At 35.3% G+C, this 26,381-nt stretch overlaps 1 protein-coding gene across 2 annotated transcripts in view; it reads right to left on the bottom strand.

Moving 5' to 3' along the window:
* Nucleotides 1-26,381, bottom strand: part of PRKG1 (protein kinase cGMP-dependent 1) — a 1,173,156-nt gene that overhangs the window by 102,562 nt on the left and 1,044,213 nt on the right. For both annotated transcript variants that reach the window (XM_022569451.2, XM_022569450.3), the window contains exon 9: nt 9,549-9,623. In XM_022569451.2, coding sequence (XP_022425159.1) covers nt 9,549-9,623 — 75 coding nt within the window. The remainder of the gene's footprint in view (nt 1-9,548; nt 9,624-26,381) is intronic.

Consider the following 26,381-nt stretch of genomic DNA (forward strand, 5'->3'; position numbering starts at 1 on the left):
ATGGGATTGTCTTCTGACTATTCAACCTGAGAAGTGATCAGCAAGTTCTAATTCTGGTTTGAGGGCTATTTCATACCATTCTTAGTGTTCTTTCCATTTAATTGGCATATAGTTCCCAGTTTGAAACAGGATATTACTCACTTGAATTCTTTCCATAGGGGGAAAAACAATTTTCCAGGCTCATTTCCCTGAGAATTGCTTAGATCAAGACCAAGTTGGTTGAAGTAAGTTGTTGATAAGATTGTGGGAATACTAAGATCTTTACTCTAAAATGCTTGGCAGAAAAACACTAATAAGAAAGGCCAAAATTTCAAAGTCAGGGTGTTCAAAAGAGCAACCCCGGGCTTCCCTGGTGGCGCAGTGGTTGAGAGTCCGCCTGCCGATGCAGGGGACGCGGGTTCGTGCCCCGGTCCGGGAGGATCCCGCATGCCGCGGAGCGGCTGGGCCCGTGGGCCGTGGCCGCTGGGCCTGTGCGTCCGGAGCCTGTGCTCCGCAACGGGAGAGGCCACAGCAGTGAGAGGCCCGCGTACCGCAAAAAAAAAAAAAAAAAAAAGAGCAACCCCATGTGCATTTGATTGTGCATTTAATTGTGCATTTAAAATCTCATGTTAGTTAGATGCTAGACGACCCTGGGGCATTTGGGAAGATGTTACCAAACAATACATCCCTTTTCTGATTTGCATAGCCTCGTGTATTTTGAGGTGCATTTGATGAGTGAATTTTCAAAGGTCGGAGCAACATCGGTAGTTCCCTCTGCAAGTCAAAGAGCACAGAGCAACCGCCTGCCCCATGGCAAGCAGAGTGAGCAACTAAAGGGTTATCTCTGGTAATCAAATGTAGCGAGAGAACATCAATGCTGTCACATTGTGTCAAACAACAAAGCTGGCACCAAAAGTAATCCTGAAAATATCAGACTAAAATATTCCTTTGCAAATAGCCTTGTAAACAGAGGGGAGCTTAAAATCAGTGAGGACTAATTATAGAAATAGTAATAAACTATTTATTTGGACTACATCAAAAGGGCCAAAAGAGTGGTCCATATGCAGGCAATACTCTTTATAGTTCTAGAGTCGGGAGAAGTGACCGGTACTTCGCTGGTTCAGCAGCAATAAGCCAGAGTCAACCCTGGTGCATCTAAATGTTTTGTGCATCACTCTTTTCCTGGGTGATGATGCTACAGGTCCTGCTTTGTAGACTTAGCCTTACTTCTGGCTTTTTACCATAGTTTCATCTTTCTTGTTTACTTTTAACTTTTCTTTTTGTATTATGTGCATCTACGATGAGAGTCCCTTTTCTGGGTCGAGGTGGAGAATAAGTGAACATTTTGCACTGAGGTACATGGTGAGGGGAGTAGGCCAGGCCAAAAATGGTGATTCTGAGGGGGGTTTGCCTATTAGTGCCTCCTTGTTCAGTGCTGCTTTTTCCTCTCTGTGCTCAGGGGAAGGCTCATGTTATCTCTGGAGAAGGAACTTATACACAAATTTATGCTATGATGTTAGGAAAAAATGTTTAATTCCTCTTAGGAGAATTTTTAAGTTTTACATTTCTTTAGAGAGAGGACAATATTTAAACCTAAAGAAATACTACATAATGTGAGACAGAAAAGTGAAAACCTTCTTAACTAAGAAATCACTTCCATGGACATTTAGGTTGCTTCCATGTCCTGGCAGAATGGAAAAAGAAGATGTGGTACGTATATACAATGGAATATTACTCAGCTATAAAAAAGAATGAAATAATGCCATTTGCAGCAACATGGATGGACCTAGAGATTGCCATACTGAGTGAAGTAAGTCAGACAGAGAAAGACAAATGTCATATGATACCGCTTATATGTGGAATCTCAAAAAATGGAACAAATGAACCTATTTACAAAAAAGGAATAGCATCTCAGATGTAGAAAACAAACTTATGGTTACCAAGGGGGAAAGGGAGGGAGGGATAAATTGGGAGATTGGGACTGACATATACACACTACTACGTAGAAAATAGATAACTAATAAGAACCTACTATATAGCACAGCAAATGCTACTCAATACTCTATAATGACCTATATAGGAAAAGAGTCTATAAAAGAGCGAATATATGTATATGTATAACTGATTCACTCTGCTGTACAGCAGAAACTAACACAATATTGTAAATCAACTATACTCCAATAAAAATTAATTTAAAAAATTAAAAAAATATAACTTCACAAAGTGGTATAACCTTTACCCAGGGATATGGTCTGACTTCTCCTTTGAAGTTCTGCTTTTGTCTATGAAACTTAAAAGGACCTGAGACCCTCTTGCTTAAACTCTCTCAATCTTATACTCTCTCCTTCTTTACTGGATTTAACATGTTCATCTCTCTCTCAATATTGATGATCCATAATCATCCACTACACATTGCTGGCTATTTTCCTTGAAATTTCTTCTAATTCTGTATAAGTTTATTGACTCTTACTTCTTCAAATCAGACTCATTTTCAATACATTTAGGGGACTTGATCCCTACCACTCCATCCTAAGATGAAAATGAACCAGCGGTTTGATAAATTCAATTGTCACTTGTTAATTAACACACTAGAACTCTCAACAACATACAATATCACTGTCTCCTCCTCCATTCTTGAAACACACTCCGTTTTTGTCTTCTGTGATGCCATCTGGTTTTCCTTCCACCTCTCTTCTCTCGTTTTCAGTCTTTGGCTGTGGATGTTTTTGTGTGAAATCCTTTCCTTTTCCCTGATTTTTACATGATAAAGTTCCTCAAGAATCAATCCTCAGTGCCATACTCCTTTCATACACTGCTTTCTCTCTCATCCACATCTTTAATTACCACTTACCATCTAAATTCTCATTATTCTCACATAAATACCAACCTCTTCTCTGAGTTCCAGACCTGCCTAACCATGTCTCAAAATCACCTCATATTTAACCTGAGCAAAAATCAAGTCATGATTATTCCACTCTCCAAATCTGGCAACCATCCCTCTCTGTCTTCGTGAATGCTACTGCCTGCCGCTGATTTCCAGACCAAACATCCTTGCATCATCCTTGACCTTTCTCCCCTTCATCACCAATATCTATTTCCTTAAGGAGACCTATTGGCTTTGCCACCTAACTAGCTCTCAAATGCTTTTCTCTACTCACACTGCTCTCGTTCTAGTCCTGTGTCTACCATCAGCTTTTACCAGGAAAATATTCTGGTTGTTCTCCTTGCTTTCACTTTTTCACTCCTCCAATCAGAGGAAAGAGTGTTTAATTATAAACCAACTCATCTCATTTGCTAGCTTACAAGCCTGAAGTGCTTTCTTTAAATCCTTAACATCTGATCTCCATCTTGTATATTCTAAGTCCCAGCCATATTGGTACCTTGGTTCCTTGAATATGTAATGTTGTCTCCTATCTTGGGGGCTTTGTACATGTACTTTTGTTTGTCTGTCTAGAATGCTATCTACACTTCCTTACCCAACTAATACCATCTAATTCTTTCCCAGTCAGTACCAGCTAATTCTTCAAAATTCAGCTCAAATATAGTTAAAATGTTACTTCCTCAGGGAAATCTTCGCAGAATAATTAATGTACCTCTCTCTCCTCCACTGGACCACAGGTACCATGAAGGCAAGGAGCATATCTATTTTATTCATTGCTTTATATGTAGCATTTTGTAGGCACACAGAAAATATTTGTTAAATATATGAATGTATATGACAAATTGAATGAACATGAATGATGCTGTTACATCATGGGCTGCCAGATCATTGCAGGAAGTCTTTAAATCTATCTATCTATCTATCTATCTATCAATCAACCTACCTACCTAACTACCTACCTATCTACCAAGTAATGTAGATTAAAAAACATGACCACACTCAGAGATTTACAGAGATTTTGCCATAAGAAAGAGTTCCTAATGGAAAACAATATGAGAATCATCAACTTAGATCATAAATAAATGCATTGATGAATCTATATTCATATAGCTGTTAGAGCTTCTCAACTGAAGGGCTTAGATATGAATCCCTTCAGCCTTCAGAGCAGCAGGATAGAATCTAGGGCAGCTGAGCCAATTGGTACCATATTCTATACCCATTTTCTATGAGTGTCATGACATAAAATAATTTGAAAAATGCTGCTAGATGGGAACAATTTAGAGGTTTTCTTTGTTGTTTGGTGTTTTTTTTATTTGAAAAAGTGATCAGGAATTACTTTCAAAAGCACAGTAAATTGAATCAACAAGGGTACAAATTGAATCAGTCTGAAATACTAGGCTCCATTCATTGTGTTATCAGGTCCTCACCAAAATGATGTTTAAGAAGTACATATAATTGTATCATAAGTGTTTATAATATGATGGGTGCTAAACTGAAAAAAGCAGGATATCAAGTTGTAAATGACTATAAGTATAATTTTAAAACACAAAGATAGTTAATAGCAGTTGTACTTGATTTGTTTAGACTGTGATTTTTATTTTTTTAATCTATATCACTGTACTACTTCTATTAAAGTGAAAATATAAAACGTTTTAATTAAAAATAAACATCAGGGCTTCCCTGGTGGCGCAGTTGTTGAGGGTCCGCCTGCCGATACAGAGGACATGGGTTCGTGCCCCAGTCTGGGAGGATCCCACATGCCGCGGAGCGGCTGGGCCCGTGAGCCGTGGCCGCTGGGCCTGCGCGTCCGGAGCCTGTGCTCCACAGCAGTGAGAGGCCCGCGTACCACAAAAAAAAAAAAATAAAAAAAAAAAAAAAAATAAACATCATTATAAATAAAACACTGACTCTAATTTGTTGTTTTGTTTTTCCACTCTATATGACCTTAATCTCGGAGTATAGCTGTGGTATATGTAAATCACCTTATTGGAGAGCCACCTTTATATTAAAAATTCCTATGATTATAATAAATATAAATATAGTATATTTCAACTTAACTTGCTAATATATATAGGTTCTTTATTCAGAAAAAGAGATGTTTTGCTTATAACTGCTGAGTACAATATTCAACAATAAGAATGAAATGATACTATAACTTGAAAATATTTCATTTAAGAAGTACTCTGTATTCATATATCAGAAATACTTAGAATGAAATAGAACATCTACATTTTTCTATTTGATTTTCTGGATGGTTATTATTATTTTTTTTTTTACAAGACAAGGTGTAAATACGGAGATAGGTCTCTCTACCAAAACAGTACTTTATCATACTAAGTATCATAATTTATTCTTAGAAATAAATATTGAAAATAATCATGGAATTACACATCAGGCTCCCTACTAAACTGCAAGATCCTTACTATGAGAAAATATGTTTTCTATTTGTTATGCACACTGTAAAATACAATGCCTGACTCATCATGAGTAAATTTCTAAATATTTATTAAATGAATGAATACATAGTCTCTAAGGAAAATAATATGTACGTTTCATCATATATGCTACTTTCTGCTCTAAATAAGGTTTAATGAGCCTTACCTTCCATCTAAGTTTGTCTCTTCTAATGTCTTTGTGGTTATAACTTCATATTTTAAAAAGAGAAGTCCTTAGTGGATAATTAGCAGCAATCAAGAGAAGCTTAAACATGTCATAAAGGTTAAGTTTCCATCACGAATAGTTTTCTTTGTAGGAAATATATCTCGTGAGACAAGCTAAGGGCACATATCCTGCAGCAGAGCAGTTTTGAGAACCATTTCACTGGGATATTTCTTTCAAGTCAATCTTCTTGGACCAGCCATCCAAACTGAATGCTTGGTATGGTTTCTCTCAAAGGGATCGGCTGTTTTCTGCCATTGAAGTCTGATTGTGCTAATAGCTAATAAGTTTCTTATGACTGAGTTTCTAAAAGTCTCAACTGAATTGATTTTTACAGTCAGTCCTACTTTTTTTCTTTTCACCGCAAATAGGCATAGTCAATGAGGCAATACCAACAATAACTTCACACGCATAAATAATATGATCATTTTAGTTGGGTTTTAAAAAATATTAATCTTATCTTTAGTGGATTTTGCAAAATCAAGGGGACTTTGAAAAATTAAGCTCACACAGTGGAGCCAAATCATCACCTCAATTCTAAATGGTACAGAATTTGCGATCTGTATAGAAATTTAGAGGCATTAACAAAATTACCCAGGGAATTTAGATTAGAGCCCGTACCTGGATTTCCTGCAATGTTGGCAAACCTTATAAGTTCCTTAAATACAAAGTGAAGGCATAATGTACTTAAGGGGAAGAAATCCAACACAGACAAAAGAGTGCTAACACAAACAGATGTTTAAAGGTGTTAGTTCAACTAAAAAGTTTTCCCTGGGGAATAGTTTACAGTTTACCTACTCTGGGTGATAGGATACCTAATTAAAAAGATGCTTTCAACTTCAGAAATCTTCAGATGTTAATTATTTATTAGAAAGCTATAAAATGCTAACAGTGTAAAAAGCATCACAACACCTGCTCCAGTATTTACTTATTTATTTAGCTATTTTGAGGAATAAAGTTTACATTATCAGCCTCTCTGGAATTTAGATCAATGATCCTAGACTTTTTTTTTTATCAAGTAATTCCCATTTTCTAAATAATAATCAATATTAAGGTATGCGGGTTATGTACTCATTTGGATTTAGTATTAATTGAATAGAAAAATTCAAACTAATTTATCCTAGTTGATTTATATTCAAGTATAAATATAATGGCTAATTTGTAATCTATTAAATTTAATAGTTCAAATAACAATACTTAGATGTAGGTCATCACTTCATTGCCCATTTTGTTCTTTAATCATAATTGAACTTTCTTTTAACTAAATGTTTCTATTTTTACAAAATTGATATTTATGGATATTTTCCAGTCTAGGTTTAATTTTACAACACTCTACTAAATTGAGGCTAGTTTGCCTACATAAGATTAAAGACTCCTTGCCCAGATAAAATTAGTTTACGTAATACATGTGCAATAATTGTGTATAAATCAAACCATCTAGCAAATGCATTAGGGTATATTTCCAACGATTACTTCTACAAACAACACCATCCACTTTTGTAGCCCTTTATAATTTACCAAGTATTTTTACATATCACCATTAATTAAATCACAAAAATAATATTTCATAGATAAGATAATGATACTGAGAGACAGCTGTTAAGACATGACCAAAATCACTTGGTTGGAAATGACAGAGCCCGGAACAGAACTCGAGGCTTCTGGTCCTCATTCAGAGTCATGTTTTCCATACTGATGGATTCTCTTCCAATGTGAAGAACTGTTGCCACACCTATCTTCTAAATTGTCTGAATCTGAATTTCAGTGTATTTGTTTTACTTCCTACCTTTAGTTGAAGCATGTGCAAGTGAACCCATAAATGCCCAGAATTCATGAGATACACACACAGTTTAACCTTTGTAAGGCCAACAGTACACTGAGAAGGATACAACTCATTCATAATTGCTTTCCTGCCACTGCTCAATTTTAAGCCAGTGACTGGCCTCGACTTTGGGTAGAGTAAATAGGAGTTATACGAAAACTTTCATTAGAGAATCTGTCTAAAGTTTAACAGAGAAACAGAAATAGATCAAAGAATATTTTAGTTTAAAAGACCTTTGACTTTTCCAGTAACTCTACAAATATTTAAATAGTTGCTCAGGTAGATTCTAGACAAATTTTAAAGATTAGCACTAATTGTATATATAAATACACATTTATATAAAGTGGTGTGTGTGTATATGTATATATACAAATATAAATAAATATATATAAAATGACCCATAGTAACCTTAATTGAATATATAAACTCAAGAAAAACTTTGCTGCCATAAATTATAAATATGAGCTTTTATATTGCAAGAAAACGTTCCTCTAGGGATAATGTCCAATAATAAAAAAGTGTTATAACTTTTAAAACTGATAAGGTACCTTAAATGGCCCCCCTCTACCATCTCAGGATGACTAGTGTGACTACCAGAAACTAAAGTCTAAACTTAGCATTAATATGTATTTTAACCTAATGTAGAAAACCAGAAAATTAATACCAATCAGCCACAGTACAGGCAATACTGAGGACTGTGTGGAGTTTGATGTTAAAACTGGCTTTGTGTAATTTCCTCAGCGAATCTTAGCAGAGGCATTGCTGGCATTTGACTACAGGATGTAAGTCTATGTCCCTCAAAGGAACAGAGGAAACAAAAGCAAACTATATAGAGAAGAAAATGTGGATATCTTTATACAGCTTTGAAAACAATACAATTTTATCAGTCAAAATGAATAATAGTAATTAGTCAATTAGTTCTAGCCCAAATTTTTAATCTTCATAGGTTCTCAAGGCAAAAGAAATTATTTTATTCCTTTTGCTTTTTAGGTGACTACAAGATCAACCAACCAATCAAATTCTTCCCCTGCACTATCTACTTAATGATATTTGTTGATTTAATCCTCCAGATATCCTGTATGATATCAAATACTAAATTGGTTTTACTTAAGTTACTTTCTTGGGAGAAAGAGGAGAATTATATAGATTACACTTTTAAAAAAAAGTAACCTAACAATTTTGCAGAAAAAGCCAATCTCAAATTACTTCACATTTTTTGTTTAAAAAAAATTTAAAGCTTTGTTTTAAAGTAAATTATTCTAGTAGATAAAAATGTACTTTGTTATACAAAAATGACAATGGCATATGTACTATCTCATATCATTATGATAACTTAGTGTCATTGAAGTTGTGAACTAAAATTCATTTTATGGCAAGACAAGAAGATTCAAACAAAAATTTTACTCTGCCCTTTGGCCTCCTCTCTCCCCTCACTGTGCCTTGTGTATCTGTATTATGCATCGACCAAACCTTCCCCATAGGCAGAAATACCTGCTGAACCAAAAAGAGCAATATTCTCCTAGAGTCAATAAGACAACTCCTTAATGATAACTTTCCTGCTTGAGCTCATAAGGGGTCATATGACACTTAGATCTGGATTATGTCAATAATACATCATTTGATGTACAGCCCTCTGTCTCAAATAACTTGTTTAACTGTGCCTTGACTTCTAATAAGCAGAACAGTTCTCAGAGCTTTCTGAGCTGCTCTTCCCAGGTTATAATCCTCAAATTTGACTTCAATAAAATTTTCCATTTCTTTTTTAGATCCACTCATTAATTTTCATCGACAAAGTTCAATGTAAAGCAACGGTGTGTTCACGAGAAAATATTTCCAGCGTTATTATTTTTCATACAATTTCACAAGCAACTGGTGAACACAGCCGCAATTCATTCAGAAAGTGTTTTCAGTGGAAGAAATAATGTGTTAACATTCAATTGTTTTACTGGATTTTAAACTAACCATTTTCCCTTGTCCAGATGATCTTCCTCACAAAATTAAGGTTTCGTGTTCAAGGAGAGAGGTACTTACTAAGCAAGTATACTATGTAATAATTACCTTGAGTAGCTTGCTTATTTTTACTCTTAAGTAGCTACTTTCTTCCTGTCAGAGTGTAGAGCTTTAAGTCCAACAAAAGATTTGATCTCATTTCTATTCAGAATTGTTTTTTGAAAATCAAAATTAAGACCCCCCCAAAATTTCACTTACTTCGCTTTAGCTTCTGCATCTTCATATGCTTTATTAGAAACATCATCCAGTCCTCCAATCAAATGCTTGAAAGAGCTGTCGGAGGAAAAACACAGTGATTAGCATAAATCCTCTGCAAAACTGTAACAATGACAACCTAGTCAATGATATATTGAAACAATCTGAAAGGATCTAAATAAAAATGAATTCAAGAAACTTATGTGATAATGATATAAACTGAGAGCAGGGACTTCTTTTAAAGTGCTGTGAGATTTTACATTTTAATTTTAAACTCTATAATGTTAATACATGCAAACGGCTTTGTGTGTTGTATTAAAAAACAAAATAGGCATGAAACATATAGCATGTTTGCTGATTTAAATTTAAATGTTGCTTTATCACTTTTACATACACTTTTTAAAAAAACCTATACAGAGGAACTTGACACTCTGCTGAGGGGCGGGGGGGCTGACTATAAGGGGACTGGAGTAGCTATTATCTCAGGCCCTTGGGTAATGATCTCATCTGAGGGTCAGGGTATCTAGAATGCTGGGTTAAATACACTAAGTATTTCTAATACAAAAGGGGACCATAAGAAAATGACTAGACAGAAAGCCAAGGAATCAAGAATTGTATTCTACAGAGTGTCAAGTTTTCTGTAATGAATTTATTAATGAAGGTCAAATGAATGAATGCAAATGAATGAGCAATAGGCAGCAGTCCTTACAAAGTTTTCAAAAATATAATTAATGATAAAATAAATTGATAAATATAACCCCCATGATTGAGAATAGTTCAAATATGACTTTGGCCATTGTTCTTTATGTGGTAAAATTCCCCATTTCCCCACAGAATATCTTGGTTATTACTTAGAGAAAGTCTGCTTTTACTGAAACTCCTTAAGGATAGATGAGTTGATATTGTAAAGTAAAATACAATATTTCTTTTATTATGAATAAAATGATAATATCTGGTTGATTTTCTGTTTTCATAAATAACATGAAATTTAAGCACAGAGAGTTTATTTCTCCAAGATGACAGCTATTTAGTAGCATACCAGAATTATAATCCATATTCTCTGATACCCACTCTTGTCCTTTATAATACTTAGATATTTTTAATACAACCAAATCCAAACATTGTGAAAAGGCACTGACAGAGAGGAACCAAAGAGCATTCAGTGGTAAAAACCAAAGAACAACAACCACTAAAACGTAGCATTTCAAACACACTCGAATATATTAATAGATTGTGCTCTTAGACATTTAAAACACACAGTAATTTTGAGAATTCAAATAGTTAATAAAAATTCCTGTCTTCCTCCTAGTATCTACTTAAGTTAAGCAGATCAGTGTATTATCAAAGAATTAGAGAGCAAACTGATAACAAATTTGATGAAGATGGAGATTTTTTTACTTAAGAAAATCTGTTCATCCCACTAGGCTCAGTTAAAACCATGCAGATCACTTTTTGAAAATACAGTTTGAAATTTCTGTTAGTAAAGTATACAAATGGAAGAGCCTACATCTGGCCAATCTGTACAGAGTTTTAAAAGTAGAAACCGTCTAATCACAGCAATAAGTTTAAAATTAAGGTTAGCTTGATTGGGGGGAAGAAACTTTTTAGACCTGGTAATGAGCTGTTTATATTCCTTTTTTGTTAAATCTTAGTCATATCCATGATTTAAAAAGAATGAACAAAAAAAGTATTTGAAGTGAGACTTTTTCATATGTCTTCTTAAATGCCCTTGGTTTAAAATACAAATTTTCGTGGGATAGGGAGGGTGGGTGGAAGGGAGACGCAAGAGGGAAGAGATATGGGAACATATGTATATATATAACTGATTCATTTTGTTGTAAAGCAGAAACTAACACACCACTGTAAAGCAATTATACTCCAATAAAGATGTTAAAAAAAAAAAGAAAATACAAATTTTCTATGGGGTACTAATGATCCAATATTTATGATTTTTTTTTTACTACTAGATTAAAAAAAAAATTAAGGGAAATTATATGTACTTACAAAAGGCCCCTATCTTGATATAAGAGAAAATTATTTTTGAAATAAATTCTCTCTGAGGAAAACCCTTTTCATTTAATGTGCAATTGATTTTTTATTATGGAAATATATTTTAAACTGAAAGAAGAAATTAAAGACTTACTCATAGTCCTCTAACCACAAGTAACTAATAGGAACATCTTTATGTAATTCTTTTTTTTTTTCTGCATAGCTTTATTGCTGTTGTTTATAGAGATGTAATCATAAAGTAGCTATGATTTATTATCTTGATTTGTAACTTACTCTTACATCATAAGTGAATACTTTTATTTTTTAAAACTCCAGAAGCAATATTTTCACAGCCAAAGTAATAGGTCCTCACATGTATACACATGATAGAATATCTACTTATCCATCTACACACACACACACAGACATGAACACACATACACGCTCACATACGCATACAGATGAAGGAGTGGACATGGCAACTATCTATAAAAACATTTATATCTATACCCTCAATTAGAGATTAAACATATGGAATTTCGTTTTGAAATAAAAACATGCAGAATTATAATCTTGACTTTGGAATTGGAACCATATGTCCTTTATAAATAATCTTTATTTAGAAAGCAATCCTGGCCAAATAATTTTTTGAAACATGAAACAAATGCATTCTGCTAATATTCTGTTTCCTCAAACAATAAGTTAACCAGTATATTTAACTAGCAGTTTAAGAAAATGTAGCATTTTCAAGCAATATTAATAAGTTCCAAATAACTTTGTCTATGTATCTCTGCACTGATCAGTGAATAATTTAGGACATCTTGATAAACATAATTGATGGCATTTCAGAATTTATCACTCCTGGTGCAAGTATGAACTAATTAGTATCTCATTTCTCCCTGTCACAGACACTCTGTAGGAACACCTGCCGTTTGTGTGGACCCGCATCAAACAGACTTTTGAGGAAGTATTACTATAGGTATCAGATGCCTTTTAAATATTTACTCAGGTCCTAGGACATTTCTTGACTACTAAAGGAGAAGACTTTGGTGTTTCAATCAGAAGGGGATTATAATAAAAAGTTTTGAAAACATTAACAACTGAATGAGCAGAAACCATACCATTATTTATCAGTTATAACAAATATAGGAGACTAGAGGAAAATCATTAAATTCTCTTTTTAAACAAACTCACAATTCATGTATGAGTTATATTTTAGCACTGTAAAATAAAATAGCCAACTTCACATATACTCAACATAATTCTGGAATAAATGTAGGAGACATGAATGAGCAAAAGACTTTAATTTAGGGCATTTCAACAGCAAACCTTATTGCAAACACACTAAGCATGAAGCACTCTTCTGCTACTTTTCTTGGGATATAAAATCAAACTTGAACAAGTCTTGACTGAATTTTTTAAGGAGGTGGATAACATGTTATTACTTGAGTGTATTAAGGTAGAAAGAGAGCAAATGGAAAATCCCTCTTATGCTTAATGCTTATAGTTTAAACATACTTATAAGGAAGGGGTGGAAAAGGAAGAAGAAAGAAGGAATGAAGGAAGGAGAGAAGGATGGATGGAGGAAGGGAGGGCAGAGGAAAAAAGAAAAGAAGGAGAGAGGGGGGAGAAATGATGACTTTCACATCAAGAATGGTTTTTATAGAAATTTTCCTTAAGTAATTTCAGTTAGCAGGGCTGCATTTCTCATTCCAGGAAATTTGTCTGTTTTAGAACATTATAGTGACAGTAACTCAGTGGGTAATAATTTCAGTTATTAAGATGTTTTCATTATTAAGCCAAAACATCCTTTTGAAGGGAGCTGATTACTCAGTGGTATGTCTTAAAAGTGTATAATTTTGTTCTTCAGTTGTGTTATGATGAGACTTCATCTAGAGAGAAACAGGCTATTATATTATTAGAAAGGCAGTTCAAATATCAGAGATCAGCATTATCATGCTGCTAAAAAACAACAGCTTTTATATTTCACTTTACAGTTTACAAAGCACTTTTTATATTCATAAATCATGAATGCAATAACATAGTCAATTTAGTCCTCATGATCTCCTATCCCCTATTAAACTATACTGTTTAGGAATCTTACATAAAAACGTTTAAGATAGAATCTTTTCAAATTCAAAATAGGATGGGAGAAGATCTCAAAACTTATTTAGAACATTTTCTTTATTACATCCTTAAATAAGATGGTAATCTATTCTTAACAGTTAAAGATTATAAGTCAAAATAAGTCAAAAGTAAAATCTTAAATCAGAAAGTATTGCAAATACTTCAATAGTGTAAGCAAAACATTTGTCAAGCATTATCTGAACTCTTACATAGCTCTTAATTTGACAGTGTATATGATTATAGTCCATTAGACTTTTTTAACATGAATCTTGGATAAATCCTTTAAAATATATTTATTAAAAGAAAATAGAAATTCAGTGTCCAAATTAGTTGGGACAGTTGTTACTTAGCTACGTCCAAGATTTTAGAGGCATCCATCATTATTTTGCTGCTTTTATTGAAAAAATCTATTAATTCACTTTGTGGCTTCAGGTAAAGGCTCTTGTGTTTGTTACATTATTTTTGTTTGATTGTTTTATTTTTAATTAGCAGTCATAATTATTAGTGGTTTATACTATCAAGTGACATATGAATGCATTTCTTTAGAGGGAAAATGAGCCCCAAATACAATAAAACCAACCAACTTCTGTAATTTTTCAATTATCCACCCCTCCATCCATCCATCCATCCATCTGTTCATCCAGACACACATACATATTTATGCAATGCCTATAATCCATAAAGAACAGCTCAAGCTACTGTGGATTATACAAAGAGAATAATATACCCCCTTATGGAATTTACAGCCTTATATTAGAGATGAGAAACAATTATAATACAAGGCAGGAGGTGAAGAATGGTTGAATACTTATCAGAAGGAAGGCTCTAGTGTCTATAAAAAGTATGTTATCTACTCAAAATTATATATGATAGTTTCAGAGAAAGCAGTGACAATTTTATGAGCAGTTTTCTTATCAGTATTTTTATTCTGTACTTGTTTATATTTGCAAGCAAAATTACACACGTTAGTGTGTAATGTATAATCCAAATTACACATTAATGTGTAATCCAAAACATAATTGATAAAGTGGAAACTTTGGAGAGAAGGGAATAGGCCTTTATCCAGAGAAGGCCTTCCCTGCTCATTTCCCAGGCTTTTTTTCACATTAGCTGGAGTAAACCAGCAGATGCCTAGATTATGTGTTTGTTTTGACCACTCATGCATGGTCGAGTTCTTAGCCAAATATAGGGTGTTGGGTTTGGCATATTCAATAACCTGAAATAAATCCTCTTTTTTTCTATTCCCCTTTGGTCCCAGCCACCATTCTCTCTCTTATGAATTATTAAAATTTCTTTTTTTTTTTACTGCCACTCTTGTCCTTATACAGTAGGCAGGGTAATCTTTTAAAAAAGTAAATCAGATCATGTCACTCCTTTATGACCTCTCTGACTGATTTCTTTCCTACTATGCGCCCTCTGACTTTATAACTTTTTAAAAATTACTTAATTCATTTATTTATTTATTTTTGGCTGCGTTGGGTCTTTGTTGCTGCGCGCAGGCTTCCCTCTAGTTGCAGAGAGCGGGGGCTACTCTTCATTGTGGTACGTGGGCTTCTCATTGCAGTGGCCTCTCATTGAGGAGCACCGGCTCTAGGCACACGGGCTTCAGTAGTTGTGGCACGTGGGCTCAGTAGTTGTGGCTCGCGGGCTCTAGAGCACAGGTTCAGTAGTTGTGGCGCACGGGTTTAGTTGCTCCGTGGCATGTGGGATCTTCCCAGACCAGGACCCGAACCCGTGTCCCCTGCATTGGCAGGCGGATTCTTAACCACTGTGCCACCAGGGAAGTCCCTCCCTCTGACTTAAGAATACATCAAGTTTGCATCTGTCTCAGGGTCTTTGACCTCTGCCTCGAATATTCTTTCTCTAGATCTTTGCATGGATTTTTCTTAAAGCCATTCATGTCTCAGCTTAAGTGTGTCCTCTTCAGACAGGTCTTCCCTGACTAACCATAGCCAAGTAGCCTTTACCTCAAACCCTAACTGCTGTTACTCTCTGTCACTTTAACCCATTTTATTTTTATATCAGCATTTATCACTTGTTAAAAACTACTTTGTTTAAATATCTATTGTCTTTCCCACACTACAACTAGTTTCATGAGATCAGGGACCTAGTCTATCTTATTTATCAATAACTCTTTAGGAACTAGAATATTGCCTGGTGTATAATAGAAAGTTGAAATGAATTAATGGATAGGTGGGGGGGCTCATTCATTCATTTACTGTGTGACCAGGAGAAGATAAGAAAACACTTAAGTTGTTTTGAAGCAAAGTTTTATATAAAATTCAAGGTTTATGAGTTGAGAGTGTATACCTCTTTGAGCATTTACCTATATGAATGATGAACTTTTAGGACAAAGTTTTAGTTAAAATGAACTCATCATCTAAATTTTGGGTCCTAATGAAGACATACATTGCTATAAATATGGGTTTGAAACACTTAGCGATTTATCATTGAACTTTACATGGGACAGTAACTTAGCATAATTATTTTAGCCTATAATGGAATTTATATCCATGAATCCCAGTTGCAATTAAAGTGAAAGAAAGAATTTTAAAATGTAGCACAACTTTCATTTTCAATTAAAAGCAGAAGAGATTAGAATCAAGTCTCATGTGGTAGTTTAGCCTTTTGAGTTATAGAGAAGAATATGCTTTTAAGTATAGACTGCAGTAGCATGCCAAATTCATAAGTCTCATTTCCTCCAGATTTTCCTATTTTCAAAGCAGAATCTATGACAACAATGGATACTTTGTCTATTCAATATTTTTTCAAGCATATTTACTTAGAAATAATTTAAATTTATAAATTTATATATTTTAATCAAAATTGTCTAAAAATAAGTAGGCCATTTTATTAAAAACAATAAAAATCCATAGATGATATATTTTAGTTTATGTAGATATATCAATTATATCAGATATCAGTTAAAACAATCTATATTTTTTGTAACTACTTAAAGACTGCCTCTAGACAACTTTGGCTAAGAAAAGTGGCATGGGAACATAAAATATTATGAAAGTCACTGATTTTTTTTAAGTAAATTGAAAATGAAATGCTAGGATGGCACAATAAATCTATCTCAGAATATCTTTTTAGTATACTTATTTATGCCTTGAAACTGAAACAAAGCCAACATTAGTCTCTACCGTAACATTTTTACAAAAATCGGCCTGTCTGGATTTTTATTTCAGATCTATTCTGCTCTTTTTATTTCTTCTAAAAATCATTAGAAGCTAAGAAATAAATATATCCTTTAATGTCACAAATTAGTGATCAGAAAATCTTGTAATAATAAAAATATCAAGCAAGACATGAAAATGTTAACTAGCATGTGTTAGGAATTATACACACTATTTCATGTGAGTTTACCCTGTTTTACAGATAAAGCAACTGAGGTTAAGATAATTAAGTAATTAACCAAGGTTATATGACTAGGAAGTATCAGAATGAAATTTGAATGGAGGCAGACTGACTCTAATACCCATAATACCAACTGTTACATCATTTTTATCTCCCACTGTGGAAAGCTGAAGCCAGCGTTTGAAGCCAGCTCTCCTATCCCTTAAAGGCTAGAATTTGATATCAAATATCTGCTTTCTCTCACATCCTCCCTTTGCGGTCAATCCAGTTCTTTAAGACAACTAACTTTTATTTTAACAGATCATCTTATGTCTTCTATTGCATTATATCTATAGAAGTTCCAATTAGGAAACATATTAGTCAGCTAGGGATACCCCAGCAAAATACTACAGACTGTGTAAGCTTAACCACAGAAATCTATTTTCTCACAGTTCTGGAGTCTGTGAGTCTAATATCAAGGTGCCAGCAGGGTGGGTTTCTGGTGGAGTCTTTCTTCCAGACTTACAGCCCCTTCTTACTGTGTCCTCACATGGCCTTTCCTCTGTGTGCACACCCTCCTGATGTGTCTTCCTCTAATTATAAAATACCAGTCCTTTTGGATTAATCCCCCCGCTCCCCCACCCCATGGCCCCATTTAACCTTGTTTACCTTGTAAAGGTCCTCTCTCCAAATACAGTCATACTGGGGGGTTAGGGCTTCAATATACGGATTTGGGAAATATTCAGTTCATAATAGAAAGTTTCATGAAGAAATCTTAACAGCAATTTAGAAGATGCATCTTCTTGTGTATCTGGGCTCTTTAAGAACATTTTTATTTGTAATTTTTGAGAAGTGCATAAAACTTAAATTCTTGGTTTCCATTTCTTACCCTGGACCTAAAGTATACTGACATTATCACTGTATTTCTCTCCCAGGGAAAGCAGCACCCCAACTTCTTTCTAAAGCAAATCCTGTCTTCATTACTCCTGATCACAAACCCTATCATTACTCTCCTCTGGACTCTTGCTCCATCAATTACAATGTTCTTATTGTTCCATTGTCTCCCTTTACACTTTTCCATCCTTTCAGTTTAGAATGGTCTCTCCAATCCTAAAACACAAAACTGTCCTTGTGACTCAACAGCCAATTTGAATAAACTTCATTTCCTATCTCTCAACCTCAGTTTTCATTTAATTCTCAACCTACTGCAACCTAGCATTCTGTTCCCATTTTTCTTTCACTCTTATTACAACTTTTCCCTCAAAGTTATCTCTTATCTGCTGTTAATCCCAATGGTCCCTTTCCAGCTCCCATCCTCAGTGACCTACCTGAGAGTCATGGCCCTGCTGGCCTTCTCTGGTTGTAGCCATGAAACAGAAACTTGTGCCCGTGCGCTGAACTACTCTATTCTTTCCCCTGATTCTCCTCCTCTCCCTCTTCTATGCCACTTCTCAGCATGTGTCACACACACACTTCTTCCTCTCCTATCCCTTAAAGGCAAGCAGTTACCCAAATTATGTCCTTTGCCCTCTTTTTCCACTCAATTGATTGACTTAATTTTCTTAAATATTTATTGTTTATGACATGTTCAGTCTTGTTTTTTACCGCCGTCATCTCACTGAAATCTCACAACAACTCTATGAGGTAACTACAATTAGCCCTACTTTACAGAAGCTTTACAGCAAGTGTTCTCAAACAGCACTACTGATATTTTGGGTCAGATGATTCTTTATTGTAGAGCCTTTCCTGTGCATTGTAGAATATTTGGCAGCTTCCCTCACCTTTACCCACTAGATATCCTCAGAAAACCCAAATGTGACAATTAAAAATGTCTCTAGACATTGTCGGTGTCTCCAGGTGGAGAAAAAGAAACAAGAGATGATGAGGCTTAGGGAGATTATGTAACTTGCCTGAGACCACAGAGCTAGAAAAGGGGGTAAATCTGTGATTTGATCCCAGGTAGACTGATCTTTAATACAAGAGACCATAGTTCTTATGTAATACACTAATTACACTGTTCTTTAAGCTCTCTCAGAAAAAAAAAAATTATTCTTAAGACTTTAGTTAGGATCCCCAGGTCAAGGAATTTCAAATCTATATCTCTATCCTTGAACTCAACAGATCCATAGTGCCATCAGGTCACTCAGTGTCATATGCATATTTCACCAGCAACTCAAACTCAGCGGTATCTGCATTAACTACCTTCCATCAAGACTTGCAGCTAAGTTCCCTGTCTCCCTTAATGGCATTATCATTTAAACAGGGATGCAGGCTAGAAATCTACGTGTTATGTACTACTCTTCACTTTTACCGAAGTTCATCAGGTCTATCTCTGTAAATCTCTCCTGAACTGGTTCCTCCCTGTCAATGCTACTTCCATTGCCTTATTCAGGCTGTTGACACACTTCCTTACCTCAAAGGCATCATACGTGGTTTCTCTGCCTCAGTCTTTCCCACTCTACTCTTTTAAAAAGATTCTTCCAACAGAATCTAGCCTGCCAGTTAACACTTAATTTGTTGGTATAAGAGCAATTGCTTAAACAGGGAATAAGAGACATCATGGTGTTGGAGTCAGACATTCTTGGATTTCTAATCCCACTATGTGGTTCTGAAAAAGTCATTGAGTCTGTCTGATTCTCCATTTCCTTTTGGATTTTTTATGTCATCTTTTCCCACAGGACTATTGTGAGGATTAACTGAGATGAAAGAGTATTAAAACAAAGAGTGGGTGAGGGATAAATTAGGAGTTTGGGATTAACATATATACACTGCTATACATAAAATAGATAACCAACAAGGACCTACTGTATAGCATAGGGAGCTATACTCAATAACCTGTAATAACCTATAAGGGAAAGGATCTGAAAAAGAATATCTATCTATCTATAAATATATATACATATATAACTGAATCACTTTGCTGTATACCTGAAACTAACAACACTGTAAATCAACTATCCTTCAATTAAAAAAAAGAGTATGTTTATAAATATAGAATTAGAGGGGAAAAGGCAATTAATCTATGCTTTCCATTTTAACAAATGACAGGCACAAATGATTTTGAATATATGTATTTCTTAAAGTTCTATCAAATTATTTGCTTTATCATTAACATTGTATAGAAAGTATGATAGCTCAGTTGTGTGAGTATTGGTTTCTTCTGTATCAATAGAATAAAACTGTCCTATTGGCAATTACTTTGTGTAAATAAAGGAAATAAAACTCTTGAAAAATTATACAAAACAATAAGTAAATAAAACAAAGGCATCATATTGAGAGAATTCATACATTAACTTCCCTGAACTCTTCCCTTCTTCTCCACCACTGAGCACACTCTGTATAATCTATGAATTGGGACCTTCTCACATCATAACTTGTGGTCCATATTTTAATTAGTCATGGAGATAATTTCTACTTTTCCCTGTCTATTTGTCCTTTTCAGGTACTTTGTTAGCCTTTAGTATTTACTTCTGACATTTCAGAAAATGGCTATTTGAACTTTTATATACTCTCACAATTTTCTGAAGCCTTGCATTTTAAATGTGTTTATAATGTCCTCTAGCACAAAGAAACAATTGCAAAAGAATGAACTAACTACCTTCTAAGTTTTGTCAGTAACTAAGCTTCATGTATCAATTACAAGAGAAGAATAAATGTTAAACTAACTCTTCAAGGATGATGACATATTTCATGCCCTGGGCTGAATTGCCCCATCATGTCTTTTAAGATGATTCAACCAAAAAAATCAAGCTGGTCAGGTTTCAGTGCAACAGATGTTTTCATACATTGTCACATTATACAGTAAACTGTATAATGGTTCTAGATAACAATGAAAAAATATGTATATTATTTGAAGGCAAAAATATATGATGCAGAAAAGACAGTCTCTTCAATAAGTGGTGCTGGGAAAACTGGTCAGTTACACGTAAAAAGTGAAATTAGAACATTTTCTCACACCATATACAAAAATAAACTCAAATGGATTAAAAAAATCTAAATGTAAGACTGAAAACCGTAAAACTCCTAAAATAAAACATAGGTAGTATACTCTTGATATAAGTCTTAGCAATATTTTTTTGGATCTGTTTATTCAGGCAAGGGAAACAAAAGCAAAATAAACAAGAGGGACCTAATTAAGCTTAAAAGCTTTTTCACATTGAAAAAATTAAAAGACAATGCACTGAATGGGAGATAATATTTGCAAATAATATATCTGATAAGCAATTAATATCCAAAATATATAAAGAGCTTATACGACTCAATATCAAAAAAAAAAACCTAATTAAAAATAGGCAGAAGACCTGAGTAAACATTTTTCCAAAGACATACAGATGGCCATCAGGCACATGAAAAGATGCTAAACATCGCTAATCATCAGGGAAACGCAAATCAAAACCACAATGAGACATCACCTCACACCTGTCAGAATGGCTATCATCAGAAAGACAACAAATAACAGGTGTTGGAGGATGTGGAGAAAAGGGAGCCCTTGTGCACTACTGATGGGATTGTAAACTGGTGTAGCCACTGTGGAAAACAGTATGGCAGTTCCCCGCCTGCCCCCCGCCCCAAAAAAAAGATAGAACTGCCATATGATCCTATAATTTCACTTTTGGGTATTTACCCAAGTAAAACAAAACCACTAACTGGGAAAGATATATGCACCCTAATGTTCATAGCAGCATTATTTACAATAGCCAAGATGTGGAAGCAGCATAACAGTCCATCAACAGATGAATGGATAAAGATGTAGTATATACACAATAAAATATTACTCAGCCATAAAAAAGAATGAAATTTTGCCATTTGCAGCAACATGGGTGGACCTGGAGGGTATTTTTTCCCCTCATACATCATGATTGTCATACATCTCACCTGAACCCCCCTCATATGGATGCATTTAATGTGTTTATATCTTTCTAAACTCTGACACTAAGCACTGAGCTCAGTATTACAAATACAGTCTGGTCAGTGTTGACTACAGGAGGATTATAACTACCTATTGTCTCAACACTATATTGCAGCCTAAACTTCAATTTTTTGTAGTTGCAACCAACTCAGGGCCACTGTACTACCCAACCCGAGGGGATCAAAATATAATCTATAGTTATATAAGCCTCAACTCCAACCTGGCCTCTGGGTCTTGATCAAGAAACATCTCCAAAAAACATGTTTGCTCCTCTTTGAATCAGATGATCAGAGGTATTCTTGAAGACCTGGAGGGCATTATGCTTAGTGAAGTAAGTCAGACAGAGAAGGACAAACACTGTATGATTTCACTTATATGTGGAATCTAAAATATAAAGCAAACAAATTAATATAGCAAAACAGAAACAGACTCACTGATACAGACAACAAACCAGTGGTTAACCAATGGGAAGAGGGGTAGGACGATTAAGGGGAAGAGGATTAAGAGGTATAAACTACTGGCTATAAAATAAGTATGATACAGAGATGTAATGTACTGAAAAGGAAATATAGCCAATATTTAATGATAACTTTAAATGGAGTATAATCTTTAAAATTAATGAATCACTATGTTGTACACCTGGAACTAATATAATATTGTAACTCAACTATACTTCAATAAAACACTTTAAAATAAATAAATAAAACTTCATATATATTTTGAATCAGTAATTCCACGACTGACTAGCTCCTCAAGGAAATTCTTCTAAACAGGGACAAAGACATATGCAAAGAATTCTTCTTCTTTTTTTGCAAAGAATTCTTTACAAAATCAAAAATTAAAATGAGCTTACATGTCCAAACACTTTTAAGAAACTGAGACAAAGAGACTCAACTTCTGCTCATAAGATATTTTAATTTACATGGTAAATAACTAAAGCAATGTGGTAAGGCAGTGTGATGTAATAGGCCTTGAAAACAGAGAGAATTAGGTTCAAACACTACTTTGCTACTTACAAGCCATATTGTTTTGTGACATGATACTTCAGCTCTCTAGAGCCAACTTTACCTTTAAAAGGGAGGATAAAAATATTCTTTTCATGTTTGTGAGAGTAACTATGTACGTATGTATGTGTATACCTATTATCAGGCTATCTATCTCAACTAGCTTTGTGATTGGCACATGTGTTCAGTAAATGACAGGGCAAATTTATCTCTCTGCATATCTATCTGTCTATACCTATCCATCTGTATGTGTGTATATATGTATTATTTATGCTACCCCTGTATGTGGACAAAGTAGGAAAGAAAATTAGGCAGTGGGATGTCACTATTCAAGGTAATATACTGAAATCTTAACAGTAGTTAACTTTGAGTTTGTTTTTGTTTTTGTTCTTTTGCGGTACGCGGGCCTCTCACTGTTGTAGCCTCTCCCGTTGCGGAGCATAGGTTCCAGACGCGCAGGCTCAGTGGCCATGGCTCACACGGGCCCAGCCGCCCCACGGCATGTGGGATCTTCCCGGACCGGGGCACGACCCCGTGTCCCCTGCATCGGCAGGCGGACTCTCAACCACTGCGCCACCAGGGAAGCCCAACAGCAGTTAACTTTAAATGGCAGGATTATATTTATATTTTTCTCTACTTTCCAATTTTCTCAATGAGCAGCTAGTAAGTTTATAATCACCTGACACTGACTATATAAAAAGATAAAAACCAAACAAAGAAGAGAGAGAAAAATCAAGCCTGTGAGAATAATGCAATAAATAGAAGTTTCCACTCAGCCCAAGTGGGTTTCTCATCTGGATTAAAATATACTATCTCTAGTTCACCTGGGAGGGCAACATCATCTTTATTAACTATCAACTAATGATTTGTCTTTGCTAGTCTGGTTTCTGTGTTAATATTAGTTCAATTACATGATTGTAGCCAGGGCGGTGCATAATATGACCATTACACTTCATCCAGACCAGTAAATTCTGAAAGGTCCTCCTTTGTAAGTAAAGCTTAGTCTGGGAATAAGATTTCACTGTTATTGTAGCTGATGCTAATCCAATTCATGTGTCTATGCTACGAGTTTCAAAATAAGTACCAAGTTCTAGACATACTGAAAAGATCTTTATGACCCAGCTGGCCTGTAATAACAGTCTCACCAGGAAGTGTGCCTAGTAAAGTAAGCAAAACCATTTAACTCTACGAAAAAAGCAATGTGAATATCTAAAGCAGAATTTGACTTTCAAACGTAATGATTACACTGTTGATTTTAAAAGTGATTGTTAAGCTTCTGTCAGAAACTGATCCTGGCATCTCCCCTCCTTGCTTTATCTTTAGAACACAAGAAGCACTATATAACCCTCTCCCAAATGAACAGCCAAAAACACCATACAGAAAACTTTTTTTTTTTTTGGCGATACACGGGCCTCTCACTGTTGTGGCCTCTCCTGTTGCGGAGCACAGGCCCCGGACGCACAGGCTCAGAGGCCATGGCTCACGGGTCCAGCTGCTCCGCGGCATGTGGGATCTTCCCGGACCGGGGCACGAACCCGTGTCCCCTGCATTGGCAGGCGGACTCAAAAAACTTTTAAAGAGAATTTCAAATATGAAATTTCAACTATTACCTTTTTAACTGAAAAAATTAAGACTGATTTTTCAGATTTGAAAATTAAAAATTTTTCACAGTTTTCTTATTCATTCACACAACTGGCTTATAGTTCCAAAGGCATTGCTGAGTCTCTAAACAACAGTTTTTAAAACATCTGATGGAAAAAAAAAAAAGCAAGCCTCGGAAATATGGAAAGGTTTTAAGAATTAACGGGGAAAATGAATTATTTATTCTTGGTGTAAAACAAAACAATCGTAATTAACAAAACCAAAGCTGTGATTGCAATATTTTTAAAGTGCTGAACTGTGAAATCATCGTCAATTTCTGTTTATCATCTGATTGTCAGGAAAAAATAAAACAACTCATTTCTAACTGTCAGTGGACTTCTCCATCTGAATATCTCAACACCACTTAGACAGTCTGAACTTAACATATCCTTAACTGATCGACCAATTACTTTCACCTCAACCTGCTCTATCTCTCATACTTTTGATCTATTGTAGACATCCACCAAATCTCCCAAGACAGAAGCACTTCTTTCTTAACCTCTCACATCTAATTATTCCCCCAAATCTGCTTTGAAGTTTAGACTCTTAAACTCTAGTGAGCAACCGCTAGGGCTGTCGCCTCCTAGTAGTTTGTTTCCCTGCTTGAGTTCATCCCATTGGAATCGATCTTCCGCTCCCTTCCTTCAAGAGCAAATACAAACTGCAGTAGTCACTGTCTTCTGATGGTTCCTCATTGCCCAGAGGATAGAATCATATTCTTTTAGTTTGAGATATTAGGAGATTTCTTTATAATATGTCTCCATCTCCTTCCAACTGTATCTCCCAGTACACTACCTGTCTAGTTTACTGTCCAGTTCCTTGACCCATACATCCTCTTTTCTTGCCATATTCCACCTTTTACTGTACAATGACATTTCCAAATTCCTCATCTTAGTGTACGTCCTTCCTTCAGCAGGAGCTGTATTTATCCTCCCTTCTTCACTTGTAAAATTCCTACTCAAACTTAAAGACTTGACTCACATATCACTTTGTCCAGCAAGTCCTCTGGGATGCTACAGGCAAAACACATTTCTCCCCAAGTTTACTTTTCACACTGAAGTGGCAGTTTCTCATGATTTTTAATGCATCTGTATTGATCAGGAGTTACTCCAAGGCAAGCAAAGACTTTGCTATTTATCTTTATAGCTCTGGACCTTGGAATAGGATTTGGTTTGGAATCTATACTGGTTATTGACTTATTTATTGCTTGTCAGCTCTAAATTCACCCTTTTGACTGCTCTATAAAAATGGATCTGGGCTATTAAATTTCTTTCTTTGCCAACTGGCACTGAAACTTTGCCAGGAGAGGGCACTGGGGAGATATTGCAAGAATAAGGTATTTTGCTTCCTGGCTCCAGTCAGCTTGGTAGGTTCTTGTGGCTTCTCCAGTGTATGGCTACTACAGTACTTGGAGGCCAGCAATACTAAGCAACCAGCAGCTTTCCCAGCACACTTCCCCTTAGGTGGTTTCCTCATTATGAACAGCTTTCCCTGGAACCCTTGTGGCACAAGTTCTACTCCCATGGCATCAGAGCACTTTACTGCCATCTAGCAAGCCATGGCTGTGTCCTTCCCAACAAGGGTGATTTTCCCCCAGGGGACACTGGAGACACTTTTTATTGTCACATTGGGGTTGTCGGGGAGTGCTACTTTTATCTAGTGGGTAGAGGTCAGGATGCTACTAAACATTCTACAATGCACAGGACAGCCCTCCACAAAAACCAACTAGCTGACCCAAAATGTCAATAATATCCAGTTTCAGAAACCTTTCCTCATAACAAGGTCTAGTTCTTAGTCTCAGCAGGGCAGGGTGGAGGGTGGAGAGAG

The sequence above is a fragment of the Delphinapterus leucas genome, chromosome 16 (genome assembly GCF_059928025.1).
Source record: "Delphinapterus leucas isolate spDelLeu-1000000601 "Yukka" chromosome 16, BTC_Dleu_Yukka2, whole genome shotgun sequence".
NCBI classification, from domain to species: Eukaryota; Metazoa; Chordata; class Mammalia; order Artiodactyla; family Monodontidae; genus Delphinapterus; species Delphinapterus leucas.